The 25570-nt window shown below is 48.0% G+C and overlaps 1 protein-coding gene across 3 annotated transcripts in view; it reads right to left on the bottom strand.

Moving 5' to 3' along the window:
• LOC136829896 (clusterin-associated protein 1-like) overlaps nt 1-25570 on the bottom strand; it is an 83352-nt gene that overhangs the window by 44538 nt on the left and 13244 nt on the right. For 2 of the 3 annotated variants that reach the window (XM_067089016.1, XM_067089018.1), the window contains one exon: nt 22340-22397. The exons of the other annotated variant lie outside the window; for it this stretch is intronic. In XM_067089016.1, the coding sequence (XP_066945117.1) occupies nt 22340-22361 (22 nt within the window). In that variant the 5' untranslated portion in view covers nt 22362-22397. Of the gene's footprint in view, nt 1-22339; nt 22398-25570 lie in introns of those variants that run through there. 3 annotated transcript variants of the gene reach the window in all.

Genomic DNA, 25570 nt, shown 5'->3' with positions numbered 1-25570 from the left:
ATGTAAACATTCCAATTTGCCTTTCGGCCCATGTACAGATTGAGGGGTGGCATGAGGTGGGCATAACTGTAAAGGACCTCGGGTTTGTATAGTTAGGAAAAATACAATTTACTTCAAAAATTGTTATTTGTTCCGACACAATATACAAACCCTCGGTCCTTTACATTAGGAGACTTACTGATTGGAGGGAGGAATCTGAAAAAGTCTCTCTGAACTGACTGGAGTTCACCACCTTGTCTTCCCTTCCTGGTCGTAAGAGCGAGGAAGGGAAAAAAATCACCTCTGACAAAAGATCGGGTTGTAAGAAACGCAAGATCTATGTCAGACTTGTGGGACCCTTTGCATGAAAGAGGGAAACGTCAGTTCATGCGAAGTAGGCTAGGAAGAAATGACGTCGGATGACAATAAGGCAAATACAAGCATTGGGTTTGTCTCAAAGTCATTTACTCTTTCCTCCCCTTGCAAGAGAAAGGAGTGGGGGTTGCTTCTATAACCTGAAAGGGAATAGAACGGAAGCTCACGTTATGTGCTTACCTGCCTCGATCGCCCGGTCCAGCTTGTAACGGCACGTCCGCTCCTGCCCGTGGGAAGAGAGCTTAGGATGGGGAGAAGGAAAAGAGGCCAGTCACTCAACAAACATCTCCCAATCCTTACCGTACAACATAGGCGAGATGCAACCTGTCCTGTTAGGGGAGCTGGATAAGCTACACAACTTGTTGAGCAGCCACCACAGGACCCAAGGAAAAAGTGTCCAAGGACTTGTGTGCAACATCCCGGAGGTAGAAGGAAGTGAAGGTAGTCTGTCGGGACCACACACCTGCCTTCAGTACCTGTGGTACCGACATATTCTTTCCGAATGCGAGGGATGGACCAATGCTGCGGACCTCGTGAGCTCTCGGATGAAGCGTGCACGGTGTCGTCTTCTCTCCTGCAGCAGAGTATGCTCTCCTTATTGTCTCACGAAGCCAAAAAGAGATGGTGTTCTTGGACACTTCTTTCTTGGTCGAGCCAGTGCTAACGAAGAGTCGTCGACACTCAGGCCGGAGGTGCCGAGTCTTCTTCAGATAGCGCCGCAGCACCCTAACAGGACACAGTAGCATCTCGTCTGGATCATTATCTACAAAGTCCTCTAGGGAGGGGATCGTGAAGGACTCGAACCGTGCGTCAGGGACCGAAGGATTCTGAGTCTTCGCAACGAAATCTGGGATGAAATCGAGCGTAACTGATCCCCATCCCCTTGAGTGTTTTACATCAAAGGAAAGTCCATGAAGTTCGCCAACTCTCTTCGCCGACGCCAGGGCAAGCAAGAAAACGGTCTTGAGGGTCAGATCCCTGTCTGACGACTCTCTTAAAGGCTCGTAAGGTGCACGAGTCAGGCTCCTTAGAACGAGAGTCACATCCCACGCAGGGGGCCTGAGATCCCTGGGTGGGCAAGCTTCTCATGAGTAGAGAAATCTCGAAAGAGGAAGAGATGTCTACTCCTTTCAGCCGCAAGACTAGGCCGAGTGCGGCGCGGTAGCCTTTTACTGCTGAAATGGAGAGAAGCTTCTCTCATCGAAGGAAGACGAGGAAGTCCGCGACCTGCTGAACAGTAGCTCTGACCGGAGAGATACCCCTTCGACGACACCAACCACAGAAGACGGACCACTTTCCTGGTATACCGCTGTGGAGGATCTTCTGAGGTATCCTGCCATCTCTGTTGCTGCGTGGCGTGAAAAGCCTCTCGCTCGCAAGAGATGGTGGATAACCTCCAGCCGTGAAGACAGGGAATGCACTGCCTGGTGGAACCGCTGTGCGTGAGGTTGACGCAGAAGGTTGGGCCAGGGGAATCTCTCGGTGCCTCGGAGAGGAGAGCTAGCAGGTCCGGGTACCAATTGGCCTGTGGCCATTTGGGTGCCACCAGAGTCATTCTGAGATTCGGGGTGATCATCACTCGGCTGATTACCCGACGAATCAGACAGAATGGAGGAAAGGCGTACGTGTCGAGGTTGTCCCACGGATGTTGGAAAGCGTCCTCCGCAGCGGCCCATGGGTCCGGCACGACCGAACAGAAGACCTGAAGTTTTCTGTTGTGCCGGGTGGCGAACAGATCTATCACTGGACGCCCCCACAGGTCGAACAGCCTTTCCGCTACTTCCTGATGGAGGGACCATTCGGTCCCTACCACCTGGCTCTGGCGGCTAAGCTTGTCCGCCACTACATTCCTCTTGCCTGGAATGTATCTGGCTGACAGCTCTACCGAGTGAGCTACTGCCCACTCGTGCACCTGCATTGCCAACTGATGAAGCTGATGGGACACCAGTCCCCCCTGCTTGTTGACATATGCCACTACCGTGGTATTGTCGCTCATCAACACCACGGAGTGTCCCATCACTCGATCCTGGAACTCCTGGAGAGCCAGGAAGGCCGCCTTGAGCTCCAGAATATTGATGTGAAGGTGCTTGTCGTCTCGGTGCCACACTCCCGAAGTCAGCAACTCCTCCAGGTGTGCGCCCCATCCCTCGGTCGATGCGTCCGAAAACAGAAGCATGTCCGGAGGGGGAGTATGCAGGGATACTCCTATTAAGAGGTTCCTGTCGTCCAACCACCAGTGGAGGTCCTTTCTCACTTCCTCGGAAAGAGGAATGAGGAAGGACTGGGGGTCTCAGGACTGGGACCAGAGCTCCTTTAGTCTCCACTGGAGAGACCGCAAGTGAAGACGCCCGTGAGGAACTAGCTTTTCTAATGACGACAGGTGACCGATGACGACTTGCCATTGCTGAGCTTGTTGCTCCTGTCGAGACAGGAACAACTGTGCTGCCTCCTTGAACTTGCTGATACGAGAGTCCGAGGGAAAGACTTTTGCTGCCACCGTGTCTATCAGCATGCCCAGGTATTTCGTCCTCTGCTTGGGGGTGAGATCTGACTTCTCCAGATTTACCACGATCCCTAGATCCTGGCAAAACTCGAGGAGACGATCCCTGTCCTGTAGGAACTGCGAGCGAGAGCTCGCCAGGACTAGCCAGTCGTCGAGATACCTCAGAAGACATATCCCGTGCGAGTGGGCCCAAGCTGACACGAGAGAGAACACTCTCGTGAACACCTGGGGAGCGGTTGAGAGCCCGAAACAAAGTGCCCTGAATTGGAAGACCGACTCCCCGAGGACGAAGCGGAGATACTTGCGCGAGGACGGATGGATGGGCACTTGAAAATACGCATCCTTCAAGTCCACCGTAAGCATGAAGTCGTTTCTCCTGATGGAGGCCAGCACCGATCGTGCTGTTTCCATCGTGAACCGAGTCTGGCGAAGGAAACGGTTCAAAGGAGAGAGGTCTATGACTGGTCTCCATCCCCTGATGCCTTCTCTACGAGAAAGATCCGGCTGTAAAGCCTGGAGACTGGTCCGACACGACTTCTACAGCATTCTTGCTCAGCATGGCTTGCACTTCTTGCTGTAGTGCGATGTCCTTCAACGAACCTGAAAGATAAGTTTGGAGATGGACCGGAGTGTAGGTAAGGGGAGGCCGAGACTCGAAGGGTAGGAGATATCCTCCCGAAGAACATCCACTATCCAGGTCTCGGCCCATGTCGCTGCCACGTTGCCCAATGGCTCGACAGGCACCCCCCCACCTTTGGCAGCTTCTGGGGGGGAACGCCGCCCCTAGCGTTTCCCCTTCTTCTTCTTACCCTTGCCCCCTCTACCGGATTGGAAAGGGGGCTGAAAGGACGGGAGTAACCCCCTTTTCGAGGAAGAAGAAGGCTGGGTGTTTCCTTGGGACCCCTTCAAGACTGGGACTTCTTAGGGGCCGAGGAAGGGCCAGCCTGGCCCGAAGACCTGGCTGCAGTGGGAACGAAGACCCGGAGGTCTTAACCACTGCCTGGTGGACAAGCCGGTCGTTCTCATCGGCACGGCGTTTGTCTCACCGCGGCATCCACCAACTCTCTAGGGAAGAGAGAGGAGGAACCCAGCAACGGTCCATTCCAGAGCGATTGCCGACTCGGGACCTACAGACTTGGCAAAGCGAGAGAGAACGGCGTCTCTTCGCTTTAACACCAAGTTTGCCCACAGGTTTGCAGTCTGGTGGGCAAGGTAGGAAATAGCCCTACCTCCAGACTGGCACAGTCTCCCAAAAGCAGAGTCCTCCCCAGGTACGATAGCGCCTGAGGAAGTGGCTACCTTCGATACTGTGAAGGACCACAGATCGAGCCAGGAGACTGCCTGAAAGGCCGCCATGGCGGTGGCTTCCAGGGTTGCAGCTTCTTGCTGGGAGAGAGAAACATTCTCTGCCGACAATTGCTGCAACGAAAGACCCGGATCCAGACGAGTCAGGTCCGGGTCAACCTGTTTAGTCAGCAACGCCCCTTCTATTGGAGAGTAAAAGCGCTTCTGACGAGGTAGAGGGGGAGGAAGAAGCTTCTCCGAGCGGCTCGATCGAAGGGAACTGTCTTGCCCAGACACAAGACCGTTCACCTGATCGAGTACCCCCTCGGCAAGCGTGGACCACGGCAGCCCCACGAAGCCTTGGGTTCCTTCTTAGGACCCCAGAAGGATTCGAGGCGCGAAGGACAATCCACAGACGGCCGTGGTCCCTTCCCCGAAGTCATTGTGCCGACGAATCAGAGCGATAACCTCCGAAAAAGTCCTCTGTATTTCGGGGTGTCCGCATCCTGAGGCAGAGGACCTTCAAGTCCTTCCAGGGTGCGGTCCTCCCGAACTACTCTCCCTGCAGGAGGGAGAAACTCGGCAGACCCTGAGGATCTTCCTGAACTACACGGGCATAGGACCTGGTCGAGCCAAGGACCGAGCCAGGAACATACCCCATGCAGTTGAACTCTGAGGAGAACACTCCCCCAGAGTTCCTCCTCTCCGACTCACGCCCCTTTGAGGAGACCGAAGGAGCGGAGGGGACAGGGGAGGAAGATCGGGCGCTCCCACTGCCCTTACTGGCAGAACCAGTAGAGGCAGCAGGCCGAGGGCGGTCACCAACCAGCGGTGATGACGGGCCTCAGGTCGAGGAGAACGCGTTTCATCCCAGGTGAAACGGTCTCCCGAGGAGAGCGGAGCGGCTCGCGAGGAGTCAAGCCGCGCATTCACCTCCCCTGAGCCAGTCTGGCCGCGTGGGCGTGGCCTGGGACTGGGAGGAGTCGAACGCGCGGCTGGCTGGCGCGAGCTTGCGCTGTGTCCTCAGACGCGCCCCAGACTTCTTCGAGGCCGAAGCCTCTCGGGAAGACTGAGCAGGGGACTTCTTCCCTGTTTCTCCATGCACTCGGCCCCTCGGGGCTGAAGCATTATCCCGGGAACCTGACCTGGCACTGGATGGAGTGCCAGCAGGAAGAGAAGGGGCACCTGCATGCCCCGGCTCTTTCTCTCGTCCCACGCCCTGGTCTGTACGGCGAGAAGTGTCCACCGTAACAGACTGGGGTATCCTGGTCTCCTTGGAGACCCGGGTACTCGGAGCAACTCGCGAACGAGAGTCCGACGCGGTCTCGCTGGCCTTAGAAGCAGGAGGTTTCTTAGGCGCAGCGGGGAGAGTGCCGACCTTGGTCTGCACACCCTTGGTTCCCGCTGCCCCTGGCCCGGAGGCCGGAACAGCGGTTCCCTGATCCGAAGATCGGGAAGAACCAACGAGAGAACCCACTGCCTTCTGTGTGGAAGGAGACAGACCCTTAGAAATCTCAGTACGAGGTTTCTTAGGGGGGGGAGAGACAGACTTCTTCTTCTTGGCTGCGTGAAGCCTTGGAAGAGGAAGAGGAAGAAGCAGCAGACGACGGACGACGATGAAGGCGAAGATGAAAGATGAAGACGACGACACCTTCCTAGACCTCTTCTTCTTCTTCTTCTTCTTCACCATCTGCTTCAGGAAAGCAGTCAGATCACCAATCCAAGAAAGCGAAGATGCGGACTCAGGAACAGCAGGAACAGGAACAGCGGGAGGGGCCACAACAGCAGAAGGTGCAACCCGGGCAGAGACGGCGGAGCTCGGACCAGCAATTGCCTGGGCAGCGAGAGCCGCGTGTCGGCCAGGAACCGAAGTGGGCGGGGCCAGGGATGCAAGCGCCGCCCCTCCCGCATGCAGATCTGGTACGGGCCGCGCCAAGGTCGCTGGAAAGGGAACTGAGGCAGACGAAGGGCCGGGCTGGAGAGACAGACGAGGAACCGTGATCAAGGCCAGGCCATGTTCAGCAACGGGCAGCAACAGTCACATACAGGTACGATGACGTCACCATGTAGAAGGGGCCAGTGCGCGAGAATGGTGCCAGAAAGCCAGGTGGCAGGGGAACAGCGTGCTGGCCCGCGGATGACGCCGATACCTGGGTGTCCAGATGCGGCAACTGAAATCGGCATCTGGACAAACCGAGAAGGTGACAGTCGTGGTAGTGGCTGTTGCTGCCGTGTGGGTCGTGACTGGAGAGGGGCCATGGGAGCCAAACCTTCCAGAGCTGAGCCAGGTAGGCCCGGGTGCAGCCAGGGTGAACTTGGTATCATCGTCTGGCTATCGAGCCCGGTACCTGAAGCAAAAGTCGGGTTAATAGAAGAAGCCTCCACCCGCTCCGAAGGGAAAAACTCCCCTCCGGAACGGGAAGAGACTTCCGAGATGAAGCCGCGGTCCAACTCTCCCCCGTGCCCTTCCACAAACGAAGAAACGTAAGAGGAAGGGGAGGGGGAATCCTCACCCGAGGGAGAGGGAGCAAGAAGAGGAAGTTCGCTGGGAGGAGAAACGAACCCGAAACATCGGGCCACCAACGGGTCGTCGGGGCGTATTTCCCTCGGACGACTCCTTGGTAGGCTTACGACGGTAAGATCTCCTCCCTTCGAACTTGCCCCATTGCTCGGAGGACCACAAACAACACTCATTACAAGTAGAGTCGCGTGAACACACCCGCCCCCTGCAAGATGTGCAGAGAGCGTGTGGGTCCACATCGACTCTAGATCTAAAGGAATTACACTTTTTTCCTCCTACCCCAGGACACACACGCTGGGGATGGGAGGATTTAGATGATTTATCCATAATACAAAAAAGAAAAAGGAAAATTCCCACCAAGAATGATGAAGAGAAAAAATGCAGTGCGCTACGACGGCCGAAAGCAAATTGGAATGTTTACATCCGGGCAGGCGGTGCTCCCGCCTCCCGAACAGTAACTGCCTAACTTCAACGGCCGTTTTCCAGCCTACGCCTGAAAGTATCTCCTAATGTAAAGGACCGAGGGTTTGTATATTGTGTCGGAACAAAGTCATTTTCCTCTACTTGGGAGTGAGACTGTATAATGAGATCCCTCAAGAAGAAGGAAATGGCGTTCTTTGATAAAGGTCTAGAGGGATTTTTAAGCAAGGACCACAAATTAGAAAATTGCCCTCTAATTTTCTTGGTTCAATGCAGGTAGTACCTGAGGGCTCTCACCGGGCACAGCACTCTTTCCTCCACTGCCATGCTTAAAATATCAGATATGCTCTTAATGGTGAAAGACCAAGGCCAAGGATCCGACGGGTTCTCATTCTTTGCTAAAAAACTTAATATGAAGGAACAAACTGCATCTCCGTTCGAAAAGCAGATCCTCTTGTCGATCGCGTGAAGCTCACTTATTCTTCGCAGTGGCCAGAGCTATGAGAAAAATAGTCTTTCTTTCAAATTCCTCAGTGAGGAAGAACGCATAGGTTCGAAGAGCATACTAGACAACCATTTAAGCACTATACCTAGATTCCAAGGGAAATTCTCCTCCTTTCTAGATTTGGTGGTATAGAAAGACTTGATAAGATCCGAAATATCTTGGTTGGAAGAAATGTCAAGGCCTCTGATGGAATACAGAGCTGAGCATCGCTCTACAGTAAACCCCCCATATTCACGTTCTCATGATCTGCGGACTCACCAATTCGTGGGATTTTCTGTGGAACATATCTATAAATTATTCACATAAAATTCGGCAATTTACTGACTATTCATAGAGAAATATTCACTAATTAGTGTATTTTGATGTTATTTTCATGACTAAATACATTTTTTATGAGATGAATGAGATTGTATGGACAGGATTGAGTGACATACTGGCTGGGTGTTGACTGGTTTATTGTTGGTTCCTTACTGAAAAATATACAGAATCTTCAAAGATGTCATTGGCCTGTGCGGGCCGCAACGTAGCATCTACACACAGACAGAGCAAAACAGAGGTAATGTTTCGGGCATCTGTGTTTGTCGGCCGACAAACAGATGGCGATATTGAGAGACATAATAAATGTACAGTGATGAAACACATATCAATGGAAAGGCCAGGAAATTCTACATATGGCCAATTGCATGAGATTCGAGACAGATTAAAGAATACAATGCAGTAGCATATGTGTGAAATGGCAAGACGTTTGGCATCCTCACAAACAGAAACATGCATACAGTTTGACACAGAAGATTCGGTGGAACATTATGAGTACATGATTAGAATGCTTGCATGGCAATGCAAGTACAGTAGTGGTGATTGTACATATACCAGGACAACAATGGTTAGGGAGAAACAGACGGAAATATTGTATGATAGAAGTTGCGTTCCTTCAGAGAAAGAAAACGAGATGCTCTTGTTCTGTCTTGTCCCCTCCAATGGATGACGAACACACGAAGCACAAGTTACATAATAATAATAATAATAATAATAAACATAATAATAATAATAATAATAAACATAATAATAATAATAATAATAATAATAATAATAATAATAATAATAATAATAATAATTTTCAAATATTGTTATGATTAAGATTAAATAATAATAATAATAATATAATAATAATAATAATAATAATAATAATAATAATAATAATAATAATAATACTGTAAGAATAAATAATATGCAATAAGATGAAATATGTAATGTTTATCTCTCTTTCTCCCTTCCTATTTCAGTCTCAGTCTCTCTCTCTCTCTCTCTCTCTCTCTCTCTCTCTCTCTCTCTCTCTCTCTCTCTCTTACTGAGATGACAGAATTTTTATGGTATGTTTATTTGCTTTGTATCATAAATAAATTATTTACCTAATAATAAGTACTAATTTTCAATAATAATAATAATATAATAATAATAATAAAAGGATTTTGACAAAGGAAAAATCTATTTCTGGGGAGGGGCCCGTGTCACCTGGTGAAATAATCCATTCAGCACTTATTTCTAGGTAATTCCGTTGCTAGATACCAGAGAAAAGCTAAATGTAAAGCTGGGGTTACTACCCCCAGAGCGAGCTCCAAGAAATGGAGTCGTATATGGTAAAGGGTGAGATTGTCACAATCACGGGACCCTGCCCTATAAAGATTCCCAATGTCAAAAGTCCCAACGAGAGAGGTGCCGATACAAGCCCATGCACCACAGCATGGACTGTACACAAGGCAACACTAATCGCATTCCATGTTAGCACCCACCCCACTAGAATGATGTTTACCATGGGAGGGAGAGAATGAAAAACAGTGAAGGGTCACCGGGTGACACAGGCCCCTCCCAGAAATAGATTTTTCCTTTGTCAAAATCCTTTTCTGGATCGGGTCCTGTCAGCCGGTGAAATAATAACAGAAATAAATATCATTCTTATGCTATTAAAGACTTTAAATAGAGATGTTGAAAACTGGGAGAATTCCACCCTGAACATTAGAAAGAGAATTCCACCCTGAACATTAGTAAGGTCCTCTAAATTCATGTAATGAAAATAATGTAAGTGGCCACCGTCTAAGATCATGAGCTTTAGAATTGAACCTGAATAGGCTTGTATTAAGAAAATACTTTCTGCCTAATAGCAGACACAATGACAGTACCCCCCCCCTTTTTAAATAAAGAGAGGACCTGACAAAATTGCGAGGTCCTGTCTAAAAATGATATTTTCATAATAAAATAAATTTTTGAACATACTTACCTGGTAGTTATATATATAGCTTAAGTCCCTGACGTCACGGCAGAATTTCAAAAACTCGCGGCAATCGCCGATCGGTAGTCAGGTGAACCACCTGTGCGCCCTCTACCCAGGTACCTGGAACCATTCCAACTATTCCTCAGATCTTCCATGCCCCTAGTCTCTAGAGGGGAGGAGGGTGGGAATTTAATTATATATAACTACCAGGTAAGTATGTTCAAAAATTTATTTTATTATGAAAATATCATTTTTAAACATCTAACTTACCTGGTAGTTATATATATAGCTGATTGACACCTTTGGTGGAGGGTCAGAGACAGCCAACATCGTTGGAATTTGCTTAAGGGTTAATAAACCAACTTAAGGTCCTTACCTGGATTAAGGAAGCTGACTTCAATGAACTCCCTCATTTTGTCTGCTTTCCTTAAGAGGTCCAGCGATCCACTCAGGGGGCTGAAGACCTCTAGGAGCTGCCAACCGGTGTACCAACCTCTATGTGACAGACAACCTATAATACCCTTGTTCCGGGCGCCACCAAGGAACAAAAATGATCATTTGACTAAAATTGATGATTGTGGAAGACTGCGTTCAATCTTCACAAACAACCACAAAATTTTAACCATTCCAAGGTAAGAACAAAGGGTATTGTTTTATGGAATTGGATTAAGGAAGCTGAGTTCAATGAACTCCGCCTCATTATGTCTGTATTCCTTAAGAGGTCCAGCGATCCACTCAGGGGGCTGAAGACCTCTAGGAGCTGCCAACCGGTGTACCAACCTCTATGTGACAGACAACCTATAATACCCTTGTTCCGGGCGTCACCAAGGAACAAAATGATCATCTGACTAAAATCAATGATTGTGGAAGACTGCGTTCAATCTTCACAAACAACCATCAAATTTCAACCATTCCAAGGCAAGAACAAAGGGTATTATTTTATAGGATTGGATTAAGGAAGCTGACTTCAATGAACTCCCTCTCACTATGTCTGCATTCCTTAAGAGATCCAGCGATCCACCCAGGGGGCTGAAAATCTCTAGGGGCTGTCAACCGGTGTATAACCTCTATGTGACTAGACCTCCTCTCAATACCCTTGTTCCGGGCTGTACCAAGGAACTTTCATCCCAATGATTGCGGAAGACTGCGTCCAGTCTTCACAAACAACCATAAAAATTCTCAATTCCAAGGTAAGAAAAAGGGTATTGATTTATGGGATTGTAGGGGTATTCCCCTCTCCCATTACTGAATTAGATGCTATAAACGGGCACAGCGTATAGCAATCTTCGCATAATGTCTTGACTTGTTTTAGATAGTGAGAGGCAAATACTAACTTGCTTCTCCAGAAGGTCGTGTCCAAGATACTCTGCAGGGACCTGTTCTGTTTAAGAGCTACAGAGGTTGCTACTGCCCTGACCTCGTGCGTCTTTACTTTCAGAATCTTGTAGTCTATCTCTCTACATTCCATATTTGCTTCTTTTATCAACTGTCTGATAAAATAAAACAGAGCATTCTTCGACATCTATACAGAGAGCTTTTTGACTGAGCACCAAAGCCCTTCTGAATTCCTTCTTAAGTCCTTTGTCCTATCCAGGTAGAGCCTTAGAGCCCTTACCGAGAATAGGACTCTCTCTCTCTCCTCCCCTGTTATGTCCGTTAGGTTCGGAATCTCGAACGTTCTGGGCTAGGGTTGTGACGAGTATTCATTTTTTGCAAGGAAGCCTAGTTGCAGTGAGCAGATTGCCTTGCCTTGTATAAAATCTATATTCTTGCTGAGAGCATGTGTCTCACTAAATCTTTTCGCTGCGGCCAAACTGACCAAGAAAAGAGTTTTCATGGTGAGGTCTTTTAAAGATGTCCTCTGCAAGGGATCGAACCTACTCCCCATGAGGAACCTCAGGACCACGTCTAGGTTCCATGCTGGTGAGTTCTCTATATACAAATTTGGGTTACAGAAATATTGGAAGAGGACACATGGTTGTCCTTGCACCATCCTCTAAATACCTCCCACTTGGATTGGTATACCTTAATGGTGGATAACTTCCTTGATTTGCAATAGCGCCAGCTGCCTCCTTCGAAAAACTACTGGCTCTTGTGAGTTTTCCGATAGTCCGAAAGCAGTTACTAGTAGCGCTTGTAGGTTTTGGTAATATCTTTCCAAGTGGGGTTGTTTGAGTAGATCTACTCTCTGAGGTAGGCTACTCGGGATGTCCACCATCCAATCCAGTACTTCTGGGAACCAATCTCTTGTCGTTTAGTAAGGGGCCACAAAGGTCATTCCGGTCCTCTCATGTGACACAAATTTTTTCAGTACCCTGTGTATTATCTTGAAATAGGGAAATGCATACACGTCCAGGTTGGACCAGTCCACCAGGAACGCGTCTATGTATATAGCCCCGGGATCTGGTACTGGAGAGCAGTAAGTGTCCAACCTCTTCGTTTGCGCTATGGCGAAGAGATCTATGCCAGGACGTCCCCAAAGTCCTGATGTAGCGTTCATTCTTTTGAGAGGACTTTATTTCCTGCTCAGAATGTCCGCCCTCACATTTTTTCTCCCCTTGGATAAAGTGGGTTACTAGTTTTACATTCTCCTCCTTTGCCCAAAGAAGAGATTCTCTTATTGTCTCGTATAGAGACCTGGAGTGAGTGCCCCCTTGTTTGCTGATGCAGGCCAACGCTGCCGTGTTGTCGGTGTTGACCTGCACCTCTTTGTTCCCCACTGTGTTCGAACTCCCTGAGAGCTAGAAGGATTGCAGTTAGTTCCTTCTAATTGATGTTTAACTCCTCCTGCTCTCTGGTCCAGGAGCCCGAGACTTTTTATTTCCCTCGTGTTGCTCCCCATACTGAGTCCGACACGTCGGATAACAACACTAGGTCTGGGTTCCTCTAATATAGAGAAGGGACCTCCTGGAGCTTGACGGGGACGTTCCACCACTACAAATACGGTCTTATTGGTTCCGAAATGGGGATGCACTTGGTCTCCAGGTCTATTTCCTTGTCCCAGTTCCAATTTAGATGAAACTGTAACGGGCATAGAATTAACCTCTCAAAAGGAGACAAACCGTTCCAGCGAGGAAAGGGTTCCCAGCAGACTCATCCATTCCTTTGCCAAGCATGACTGTCTCTTTATAAAGTTCTGAAATTTTCTTGAGGCTTGTCCTGTCTTTGCAATAAAACGGAAAAGCCCGAAAATCCTGACTCTGAATCTTCATCCTAAGGCATAGAACCTCTTGGGATGGGATCGGCTGAGATTTCTATCTGTTTATCAGTAGACCTAATTCTTTGTTAGACGCTTGATGCCAGTGCATCTTGCGTCCTGAGCTAACTCCATGTCTTGGCTTCCAATATCTTGAAGCCTGACGTCCTGACGTCCAATGCCTTGACGCTTGACGTCTTGGGTTCATTGACGCTTGTCATCATGGTGTTTCACTCCTAGATGCTTGACGCCACTGCATCCAGCGTCTAGAGTTTCATTCACTACGTTCAGCGTCTTAAACTTCTGGACGTCTAGAAGCTTTAGTTGGACATCTATTATCCTTCTTCTGTTTGTTCACGCTTGCAGCCGGGAAGACAAAGTCTGCTGCATATTTTATAGTAAAGCTATATGCGGGGCTTCCTGCTGTTGGGGACAGGCTGGAGAAGCCTCAACTACGGCAATTATTTCCTTCTCATCGTCAATAATGGACCGTGGAGGGGTTCCGCAGACGAGTACCAATCCGAAGGAGAAAGAGGAGAATGTACGGAAGGCAGCACAGTGTCCGCCACGCTCTTGCAACCCGGTATCCTGACTGAATAGAACTGTCTACGTTTGTTCTTAGTAGGAGAGCTACCCTTGGGGCTGGAAGGGAAGAGCTCCGGGCTGCTGCTGTGGCTACAATCTGTAGTCTATGAAGTGTTATCATGACGTCCCTCAATATTGGGTAACTTGCTCTTGAGAGGTCTCGGCTCCAGAGCCCGACGTCAACCTTGTCTGTTTAGGCCGAAAGAGAGAGACAAACTATAAAACCTTTCCCGTGGACGAACTTCAGAAAATTCTTGGAGATCGGGTGCATGGGGACGTGAAAATACGCATCCTGGAGGTCCAGTGAGGCCATCCAGTCATGCTGTCTGACCGCTGCTAGAACCGATTTTGTCGTTTCTATAGCGAGCTTTGTTTATTGCACAAAAAAAGTTGAGTGCAATCCCGTCTAACACCGGTCTCTAACCCCCCAAGCATTTGGAGATCAGGAATAACCGAATGTAGAATTCTGGGGAATTCGGATCCTGAACTCTCTGTCTGGTCTCCTTTTGCAACATCATAGACACTTGTTGCTGTAGAACCTTTGCCTTGGTTCTGTCGTTGCATTTGGCAGAAAGGTCGAATTGTCTTGTTACTAGAGGGGGCCTACTCAGGCTGGACAGTCCGGCTCCTACCGCAGTCTGCAGGAGAAGAAAGGCAGGTCCTCCTTCTTCCCTGTGTAGAGCCTCTTCTCGTTGTCATTCATCTACCCGCCCTAGAGGAACCTCTATCGGAGGGCCGACCATTTAAAGAGCTGAGATACCTGAACACAGGAACCTCAGCCTTACTCTTTTTAGCGATGAAAGTCGTAGGTAGGACTTTTCTTACTGTTTTAGATCTTAAATCTTACGTGGTTTTCTGGGCCAAAGATGAAAAGGCCTCTATACCAAACCTTGAGAGAAGGGGTGAGAGGAAAAAAAAAGAGGTATAAATCAATTCTAATTTTGATTGGACGTGACCCCATTAGCCAGGAAAGAGCAAAGATGGGCCCTTTTCTTCAGGAGTCCCGCTGAGAAAGGTGCAGTTGATTCGTTGGAACTATCTCCGAGTCCTTTATCCATACACGACATCAGATATATGAGTTCTTGGTGTCAGTCGTGTTGAATAATTCCATCTTCCTTACTAAATCTCCAAATTCTTTTGAGGGGTGGTCCAATTCTGATATCGACCAACAACTTCGTCTTCCCCATGGCCACTGACGAGAAGAGTCAACAAGATTCGAGAAAGTTCCTGGGAAGGGGCAGGTATTTCGAGGCCCGAACGATTCTCCAGTTTGATACTAAAACGCTAGACCTTGAGCTAGTTTGGTTGGAGGAAAAAACAAAGGCTGTCTTTCATTGTTTCTCCTTCGAAAGTATCCATTCTTCAAATAAATGCTGCCCTCTTAGACGCCTTCACAAGAGTAAATTCTGAAGGCGGGAACGAGGAGCAGTCAGGATAAATTTCTCTGGGAAAAATTTCCGAAAATAGCTTCATAAGCCTTTTCAAGTCTGATAAAAGCTGATGGCCTTTTATATTGTCTTCGTCAGAAATCTCTACAATAGGATTCACAGGAGAATGCGAGATATTATCATTCTCTTCTTCCGATTTTACGAAGACGGAAGTAGCGACGTCTTTCAAAGTATCATCTTGACGCCTGGCGTCCAGGTGTCTAGTCTCTTGACGCCTGGCGTATTGGCGTCCATTTTCTTGAAGCTTATATGTCTTGGCGTCCAGCTTCATGACGCCTGACGTCCTGGCGTCTTGCTTCTCAACGCTCGACGTCCTGGCGTCCAGTTTCTCGACGCTCGACGTCCTGGCGTCCAGCTTCTCAACGCTCGACGTCCTGGCATCCATACTTCTAACTTTCGCTGTCCCGTCAAACCTAGAGGTTACTTGAGAACTGGCCGCCTGTGCGACATCGGTCAAAAGCTTCCTCCGGTTGACGTACAGCAACCAATGGACGAAAAAACACTTTAACCTCGCCTTTCCTATGGCGAGGGTGAGCGTCCTGGGAAACGTCAACAGGTACGCTCGAGGGGACAACTGCTCGGTAGCTAAAGCCTCTTGCCTCCCTTCGTCTGTCGACTTTCCTTCTCACAGGGGTTGGTGAGCTTGGAAGAGGTCTAGGACTAGGAGCACAACAGGACCGAGCGGTCGTCGCACCTCCACTGCACTTGCACTAACAACATATTAACACTTGTATTTTTAGATCTCTTATTATCGATCACATATTATCCCTGTCTTCTGAGAGGGATTTTACCTGTTGGGCCAGGGTCTGAATGGCAGCCAACAAATCATTAAGTATTGGGTCCTTACCTGTTTCAGTAGGGGTTCAGAGACTACCACTACGGGAGAAGGATCAATAGGATAGTTATCACGGGGAAAAGAATTAACTATTCCTGGTTATATCAAGAAGAGTGAGAAACAGTACTCTTGGCTCTTCTGAGCCGGTCTTTCATTCCCGTTCTTCAGACATACTAAGTGGGGATCCAAGGAGACTTTTAGCAAGCCGCTTGCATCCCCCACACACATCTTCACACTCGATGAAGTCAGATATGTTATAAGAAAATCCAAAAGCGAACAAGCGAAAGCCAAGCCAAAGTGTACTTCACCAAAATAAGTTGTGAAAAAAACACAGGCTACGAGCGAAATTCCATCGATGTTACCGACACAGCGGCAGGGAAGATCTGAGGAATAGTTGGAATGGTTCCAGGTACCTGGGTAGAGGGCGCACAGGTGGTTCACCTGACTACCACCGATCGGCGATTGCCGCTGAGTTTTGAAATTCTGCCGTGACGTCAGGGACTTAAGCTATATATATAACTACCAGGTAAGTTAGATGTTTAAAAAAGCCTGTAAGGAGAAAACTGGGCACAAAGACAGACCTTGTGAAAGGGGAGTACTTTCCAAGGTGACCACTGAAAATGAGGACCCTCAACTGTAGATAGAAAGTTAGGGTGAGGAATTCGCATCACTACCCCTGATGAGGGGAAACCGAAATGATTGGTTCTGCTAGACAGGGCAGACAGTACATGAAAACTAGCACTAGAAGCTAAGCTGATTAAAAATTTGGGTCTTCCCCAACAAGGAAAGGTAAGAACAAGATGATTGTTGGTTACCGAAGCTAACTCCGATACATTACTCAAAGACCAGGAAACCGAATGTGGACGGAGTACTGGTCTCAGACAAACACAGACCTTAGGGATGAAAGTTAAGGGCCTGTGAGTCTGGTTCCAACAAAATACTTTCCCCGGGGCCAATGCGGCCGCATCATTGCTGTAGCTTCAAAAACTATGTGAAGAGTGCTAGTTACTTAACTGCAGAGCCATACTGCAGTAGAGTAGGATCTTATGCATTTCTATAGTAAGTACTATAAATGAAAAAATGTAAACAATCAATCACCCCCAATCTTTTTTCCTGAGTCTTGGAGCTCATGGGGTAGGGTGAACCTGCCTGTCAAATATGTCAAGTAACCTGACAGCAAGGGTTGGGTGGTCAGTGTTGCCAACCACTACAAAGTACAAAGGATACGTATACTGAAAAATCTCTCTCTCTCTCTCTCTCTCTCTCTCTCCAAATGGTACAATGTGAGAAATAAATAGATAGCTAGATAAATAGATACTTAATTCATAGTGTTTTAAAAACATAAAAGTACATCTTTGGAAGACAAAAAACAAACATAAATTTTTTGTTGCCCATTGCTTAAAGAGAAATGGATTAACATTCCTTGAGAGATTAAAGAGATAATCTCTCTCTCTCTCTCTCTCTCTCTCTCTCTCTCTCTCTCTCTCTCTCTCTCTCTCTCTCTCTCTCTCTCTCTCTCTCTCTCTCTCTCTCTCTCTCTCTCTCTCTCTCTCTCTCTCTCTCTCTCTCTCTCTCTCTCTCTCTCTCTCTCTCTCTCTCTCTCTCTCTCTCTCTCTCTCTCTCTGCAGTCTTTGTGAAGATCTCATATGCAGAAGAAAGTCCGCTATTTGAGGGATAGATGTCTGAGAAGGTGAAGCACCATTTCTTCTGCGCCAAATCCTAAATACCTTCCACTCTGCCTGGTAGAGCTTGTTGTTGTTGCTCAGACAAGTCTACTTGATGGAATATCCTGCAGTGTGGTTGTCCGAGAAGACTTGGAATAGCAGGGAGGAGCCTTGGAAAGTCTATGAGGAGATCTAGAAGTTCTGGGAACCATTCCTTTTGTGGCCAAAAGGGAGCCACCACAGTCATCTTTACGTTGTTGTGAGAGCGGAACTTCTTGAGGACTTCCCTTATGGTGGGAAGGTGTAAAGGTCCAAATCTGACCAATCTTGGATCATCACATCTCTTGCCCATGCGAGAGGGTCCAGGACAGGGGAGCAGAACAGAGATAGATGGTGATTCTGAGATGTAGCAAACAAATCTAGGGTTAGTTGTCCCCATAGACTCCACAGGCTGGAGCAAACATGATGGTCCAGCGTCCATTCCATCGGAAGGACCTGATTCTGGTGGCTCAATATGTCTTCCAGGACATTGCATCTGCCTTGAATGAACCTCGTGACCAACTGGGTTCAGTTCTGATCTGCCCAGCACAACAGGTCTCTCGCTATCTCGTGCAGAGAGAACAAGTGAGTTTCCCTTGATGTTTTATCTAGGCCAAGGCTGTGGTGTTGTCTGCAAGCACTATGATCATCTTGTTGCAGAATTCTGTTGCAAAATGTCTGAGTCCCAGGTAAACTGCCTTCAATTCTGTTAGGTTGATGTGAAGATGTTTCTACTTCGGGGACCACCTTCCTGAGACTTTTCGGTTCCCAAGGAGCGCTCCCCAACCTGGATCCAACGCATCGGAAAAGAAGTCTAGGTCGGGGCTCATTGGGAGAAGAGATTTCTCTTCTGACAATCTTTCTTCAGACCTCCACCAATGCAGGTCCTCCTTTATCTCTGCTGTGATTGGAAAGAAGTGAAGATCTTGATGTACTTTCCGATCTCAACAGGCTCTTCGGTAAAACTAGTGGCCTCATGTGTAGTCTCCCCAGCCTTACAAACTGCTCCAATGAGGCCAGGGTGCTGAGGGGACTCATCCACTGAATTACTGAGCACGAACGAAGGGAGAGAAACAGGTAAAACTTCTTTAAGCAGTCCTCCACTCTCTTGGGGGACGGCGAAGCCCGAAAACTCAGGGAGTCTATCTGAATCCCCAAATATAGAATTCTCTAAGTGGGAGTCAGCTGTGATTTCTGGCGATTCAGTAACAGTCCTAGTTCTTGCGTCATGCAAATTGTTTTCTGTAAGTCCCCCATGCATCATTCCTTCATGGGAGAGCAAAGTAGCCAGTCGTCTAAATAAAGCAAGATCTTCACCCCTGCTAGATGAAGCCAACCCGCCAAGGGAGCGAGTGCCTGCGTAAAAACACAATCGGCACTGGACAGGGCAGAACTCGTCTGCCATGAACTAGTGCTAGTTTCCCGAACTCTAAACTTCTTCAAGGCCAAGGACCCTCGAGAAGAAGGTTCAAAGGGGAATTCCTGCATGCTCGAACCCTAAGGTTCAAGACATGAGGATGAAACCCGGCCAAGCAACCAAAGCAGCTGGCAGGCAGTATCGAGACACCTGGCATCTCGGCACCCAGACACCTAGGTGTCTCAGCACTTTCTCCCATCCTGTGCCCCTCGTCAGCATAGCGCTCGTGATTCATAGAATTTGAGTGACCCACGAGACTCCCAAAAATCGGGAGCGGCTGCTTTGTTTCCTAAGAAATCAACAAGAGCCAGGCACGGAACCAGTCTTAGATGCAGACTTCCAAGACTGGCAATGAGGGGAGTGGCCTCTCGAGGCCGCACTCTCGCAGCTCCCGAAACGCGAGACCCCATAGGAGAGTGAGAATCAGCTCCTGCCCGAGGACAGGAAGAGCCAATGAGAGAAACTTGTCTCCCAGAAGAGAGTCAGTCCCTTAAAAGTCCTGTAGGACTTCCAAAGGGCATCTCTTCCCTGCTTCTGGTGTTCGAACCGATAGGATTGAGACACCAGGCTGAGAACCCGACCGAGCACTGGCAAGCACTCGAAGAGCGCTTGTGGTGCCGGCAGGAAGAGCTCAGACACCTGGGTGCCTCGGCCCTTTCTCTCGCACTGCTCCCGAACTGGGCCAGGGAGAGTACTCTCCAGACCAGATCAGGATACTCGATATTCCATAGAATCTTGAGCACTCGGAGCGGCTCGCGAACAAGCATCCGAAGCAGCTCCCGTCTTAGAGGTAGAACCTCCAGGACTGGGAATGGGATCGCAAACCGAGGTCTGCACGCCCACGGCTCCCAAAACACAAAACCCAGGGGTATGTGAATCAGTTTCCTAACCCGAAGGTCGGAAAGGGACAACGAGAGACCCACTGCCTCCTTGGAAGGAGGCAGTCCCTAGATGTCCAAGGACACCAAGGGTAAAGCAGCAGCCTTCCTCTCTTCAGCTGCGGAGGTCTGTCCGGATTCCGGGACGCCCTTGGACCTTGGGAGAGGAAGGGAAGAGGCAGCAGAAGACGGAATCGAAAATAAGTTGAAGAAGACAGCGGCTAATTCCATCGGGCAGCTTCCTTCACCTTCACTCCGACATCTTCTACAGGCTGGTGGACACGAAACATCGTAACCTCCAGGGCAGCTAGGCAGGAACACAACGAAAGCAGCCTAGGACGTGACCACCAGGAGAAGCAGCAGGCACAATCAGGACAGCCGATGTAGGACTTACAGCAGTGGTTTGAAAGGCAGGAGCTATAGCAACAGCCAGGAACATCGCTTCCCCCGGACGACTTCCTTCACCTTCTCTCCGACAACTTCTACAGAATGGTGGACATCGTAACCTCCAGGGCAGCTAGGTGGAACACAATGGAAGCGGTCCCGGGCACGACCACCAGGAGAAGCAACAAGCATGATCAAGACAGCTGATGCGAGAGCTACGGAAGCGGTTCGGAAGACAGGAGCTACCGCAACAGCCAGGAACGTCACATGACAGTCACCAGCAGCGACAGGAATGATCAGGGCAGCTTCGGCAGGCGACCAGGAAGAGCTGCCCAGAGACTGTCGTCGAGTTAACAGGAGCATAACACAGGAAACAGCAGTGCTACGGCATACATGAAGGCCAGTAATGGCAGCGATCGATCCACATCAGCGGAAAAAGTCAGTACGATCCCAACGTGGAACTGTCATTCCAACCAGGTACTGTGATCGGTCCCAAAGCAACAATGAATGAACATCGGGACTCCATCATGCAAGATATCCCTGAGCTATCCAGCCAACTACTGCTGCATCTGCGATGTTCACTGTCAACCTGAAAGAAAAAGCAAAGATGATTAGTAGAGGGAGACTCCTCTCGTTACGAGGGCAACTGCCCAACGCAGCGAGAGGAAGCACCTAGAAGAGGTTGCCCGACTGCCCGCGGCCCCCGCCCCCTTGCGGTCTTCACCCAACGAGCAAAAGAAGATGGTGAAGGAGAGAGATCTCTACCGAAGGAGATATAAGGAAGAATCTATGGGGAGAGAGAAGGACGGAGGGGAGGCCACCAAGGGCGCCGTGGAAGCGGAACTTACCAACAACGCCCACGACCACCCCCCTCGCAACTCTAAACACAGGCGGCAAAAACAACACTCAGCACAAGTAGGAAGGAAGTAGTGATGCCCCTTGTACACGGAGGGTGGGAGCCCAAGATGGGAAGCGAAATCTTACGTCCCGATCAATGTAGGGGAGTGAAGATATCACGTCCCACTCTAATATCTCTGAACGTACAGGGGAATGCGTTCAGTATCTAAATGAAGGGCTACTGGAAGAGAAGCATTACCACTCGGTTACACTTCTCTAAATACGCCCTTGGTCGTCAAACCTGAGACACAGATGCAGGGGAATGACGGCTTATGCAAGGTTATCACAAATCGTGGGTTTGTATTAATAAATATCAAACACACACAATATATACACAACAATACAGAAAGATCCCACTGGGATAATAAGAGCTTAACGACAGTCAGGCAAAGAGATCCAAAACCATGTCTGCAACGCATGATGGCCGAAGGCAAACTGGAACGTTTACTTCCGGGCAGGCGGGTATTCCCACCTACCTGGAGGTAGTTACTGCCTAACCACCTTGCTCAAGAGTTTAATAGCCGTTTCCAGCCTACGCTGAAAGTAATTCCTAATGTAAAGGACTAACGGTTTGTATATCGTGTCGGAACAAAACAAATTTCAAAACCAAGCTGCTTAGTCAACACCATGTGTGGACAATACAAGCGGCAGAAACAAATTGAGCTATTGGCTTAGTTGTTCCTCTGTCTTACCCCAAAAGTGGGCAGGGTCTTGTCACCTACACAAAACAAACAAATTGCTACCAAGGAATTCAAAATTTAAGCAGCCGTTCGAGTAGAAACCCTTAGCTAAGTAATTACTGGGTAAGTTACCTATATAAAAATAAATATTTACGTAGCTTCAACAAAGCAATCACAGACAAGCACAGCAGACATCCACTATCAAACACAAATGAGAAAAAAAAAAAAATAACTAGCTTATGGTAGGTAGCAATTAACCACCTTATTATACTGTACAGTAATAAGGTTCAACGACCATTTCAGCTTGCACTGGGGAATTATCCTACATAAAAGGTCACGGCTTAGATTCCCACAGGAACTTATAAATTTTCTTTCCACATAAAAAATTCCAAATTTGCAATACCCCTTGCAGAGCAAAAGAAAAAAAAAACCTTAATCAGCGAGCGAAACTTTTACTTACTTCTTATTTCCCGGTAAGACATTTTCAAATAATAAATTCCCACGTCTGCACAGAGAACCTGTTGAAAGAATCGACTTTCAGTTAATCAGCCAAATGCAAAACTGATCTGTATTCTAATACATTAGTGAAAATCATTTTTTTGATAGTTAACTAGTAAGGTTACTGCCTCCTTTCTGAGAGTAACAGCCAATGATACTCAGAATTATACAAGGAGAATGAATTTACTTTTCAAAATAAAAACGACAACCTACTAGTGACAAGGTAAAATAGGTAAAGTAATTATTATCCAAATGGAGGCACTTTTCAATGAACTGGTCAAATTGCAATAGCTGATACGAGCTTAAACTACTGTTGTATTTCGTAAGTACAGTACTGGTTAGCATTCTGTCTAATTTATCATACACTAAATGCTAGGATTTTTCTTATGTTACTCAGATTTACATTTCTTTAAAACCACTTCAAATTTCTTTAAAACCACTTCTCTTTTGACCGGGTGGGTCTAGTAGTGTGAATTTTCTGCTCATATACATTTTTTGCAAGGGATTAAGTTTATCCTGACATTCTCTAACCCCGCTACCACTCCCCAATATGAAAGCTTCCTCCCGAGGGTTAACAGAACCTTCTTTCTTGCCACTGAAAAATCATGAAAGGGCAGATCCCATTTCCATATTTAAATAATATGATATTTTAATGATAAAATAAGGTTTGTTCATACTTACCTGGCAGATATATATATAGCTGTATTCTCCGAAGTCCGACAGAATTCACAAAACTTACGACACACGCAGTGGGGAGTCCAGGTGGTTAGTACCCATTCCGCCGCTGGGAGGCGGATATCAGGAACCATTCCCATTTTCTATTCAGATTTTCATAGTGCCGTTGTCTCCTGAGGGGAGGAGGGTGGGCACTACGAATATATATCTGCCAGGTAAGTATGAACAAACCTTATTTTATCATTAAAATATCATTTTGTTCATGAAACTTACCTGTCAGATATATATATAGCTGAATCGCACCATTGGAGGTGGGCAGAGACAGCATAGGATTGAGAAACAAAACAATGTAGATGATTACACATCTTGGTTCCTTACCTTTTAGCATAGCTGACTTCGTGATTACTGTCACCCCAAGTCTGCGTCTGCTTTACTGGAGTTTCCAACGAGGTAGAGACCTATATGGTTGGAGAGTTCCAGATGATCTGCCAACGGGGACGTGACCACTATGTGACCAGATCATAGCCCTCAAGAAGGAAGCAAAGAGACAAAAATAACCACCTGGCCTACCAAACATCGTGACTAGTTAAAAACTAAGGAAAAGGAAGACTGCCCCCACAGTCTACCCCACAACCATAAAAACACAACCAAAAATTTTTTTAAAAACTATTCCTAACCATACATTACAGGATAGGATGGGTACTGCCTCCTTCCCCCAAGATCGTACCAGCCGAAACGTAAGGTCCCAATGAACAGCAAGACTCATACACTGTTCTTACGTCCTTTAGGTAATGAGAGGCGAACACAGAATGACTTCTCCAATAGGTGGCATTCATAATATCGTTCAGAGCCATGTTCTTTTGAAAGGCTACTGACGTTGCAACAGCCCGAACCTCATGCGCCTTAACTTTCAAAAGTTCGAAGTCACTCTCCTGACAACTTTTATGCGCTTCTTGAATGGTGGACCTCAAGAAGAAAGCCAGCGCATTCTTTGACATGGGGACGTCAGGTCTTCTCACCGAGCACCATAACCTATCCGCAAAACCTCTTGACTCTTTCGTCTTGTCCAAGTAGAACTTTAGAGCCCGAACAGGGCATAGCAATCTTTCTGGTTCCTGACCCAGAATACCCGCCAAACCTTTCATTTCAAAGGACTTGGGCCAGGGGTGAGACGGGTTCTCATTCTTGGCAAGAAACGACGGTTGAAGAGAGAACACCGCATCGTATCCTTTAAAACCAATTAACTTGGATATTGCATGAATCTCACTGATTCTCTTTGCAGTAGCGAGAGCAACTAAAAATAACGTCTTCTTTGTTACGTCCCTCAAAGAAGCAGCATGAAGGGGTTCAAAGGGGCTTTGCATCAGGAACTTAAGAACTACGTCCAAATTCCAAGATGGAACCAAATACTGATGCACCTTAGTCGTCTCGAACGACCTAATGAGGTCATGCAGGTCCGTATTGTTGGCGATATCTATTCCTCTGTGCCGAAAGACCGCCGACAACATACTCTTATATCCCTTAATAGTGGAGACTGCCAGCTTCGGAACTTCCCTAAGAAAAAGAAGGAAGTCTGCAATCTGGCTCACAGTGGTCGAGGAAGAGGAAATCCCTCTGCGTTTACACCACTGTCGAAATACGGCCCACTTCGACTGGTAAACCGCGATCGAAGATGTTCTCCTGGCTCTCGCGATCGCTCTTGCCACCTGCTTCGAAAAACCTCTCGCTCTCGCCAGCATTTCGATAGTCTGAACGCAGTCAGACCGAGAGCGGAGAGGTTTTGATGGTATCGTTCGAAGTGGGGCTGTCTGAGTAGATCTGGACGAAGAGGCAACACCCTCGGAAAGTCTACCAGTAGCGACATTACCTCCGGGAACCACTCCTTGTAAGGCCAATACGGAGCGATCAGGGTCATCCTTGTGTCTTGCGACGACGCTAACTTCCTGACCACTTCTCCCAGGATCTTGAAGGGAGGGAAAGCGTATAGGTCCAGACGAGACCAGTCCCAAAGAAGGGCGTCTATTGATACTGCTCCTGGATCCAGGACAGGAGAGCAGTAGAGCGGAAGCCTGTTGTTCTTCGATGTTGCAAACAGGTCTACTAAGGGTCGACCCCATAAACCCCACAGTTTTTGACACACCTCCTGGTTCAGAGTCCACTCTGTCGGGAGCAGTTGATGACGACGACTTAGCAGGTCCGCTCTCACGTTCTGAACGCCTGCTACAAACCTCGTCAGGATCGTAACGTTCCTGGAACTCGCCCACAACAGGATCTCTTTCGCAAGGACGAACAGGGAACGAGAATGAGTGCCTCCCTGTTTTTTTCAGGTAAGCTAGAGCTGTGGTATTGTCCACGTTTACCTGGACTGTGCGACCGGACACTTGATCTTCGAAGAATCGAAGGGCTAGAAGAATCGCCCCTAATTCTTTCATATTGATATGCCAGGTCACCTGTTCCCCTCTCCAGGTGCCTGACACTTCTCTCTTCCCCAATGTTGCTCCCCACCCCGACATTGACG

This window comes from Macrobrachium rosenbergii, chromosome 45, assembly GCF_040412425.1.
Source record: "Macrobrachium rosenbergii isolate ZJJX-2024 chromosome 45, ASM4041242v1, whole genome shotgun sequence".
NCBI lineage: Eukaryota > Metazoa > Arthropoda > Malacostraca > Decapoda > Palaemonidae > Macrobrachium > Macrobrachium rosenbergii.
This window is presented reverse-complemented; position numbering and strand designations above follow the sequence as displayed.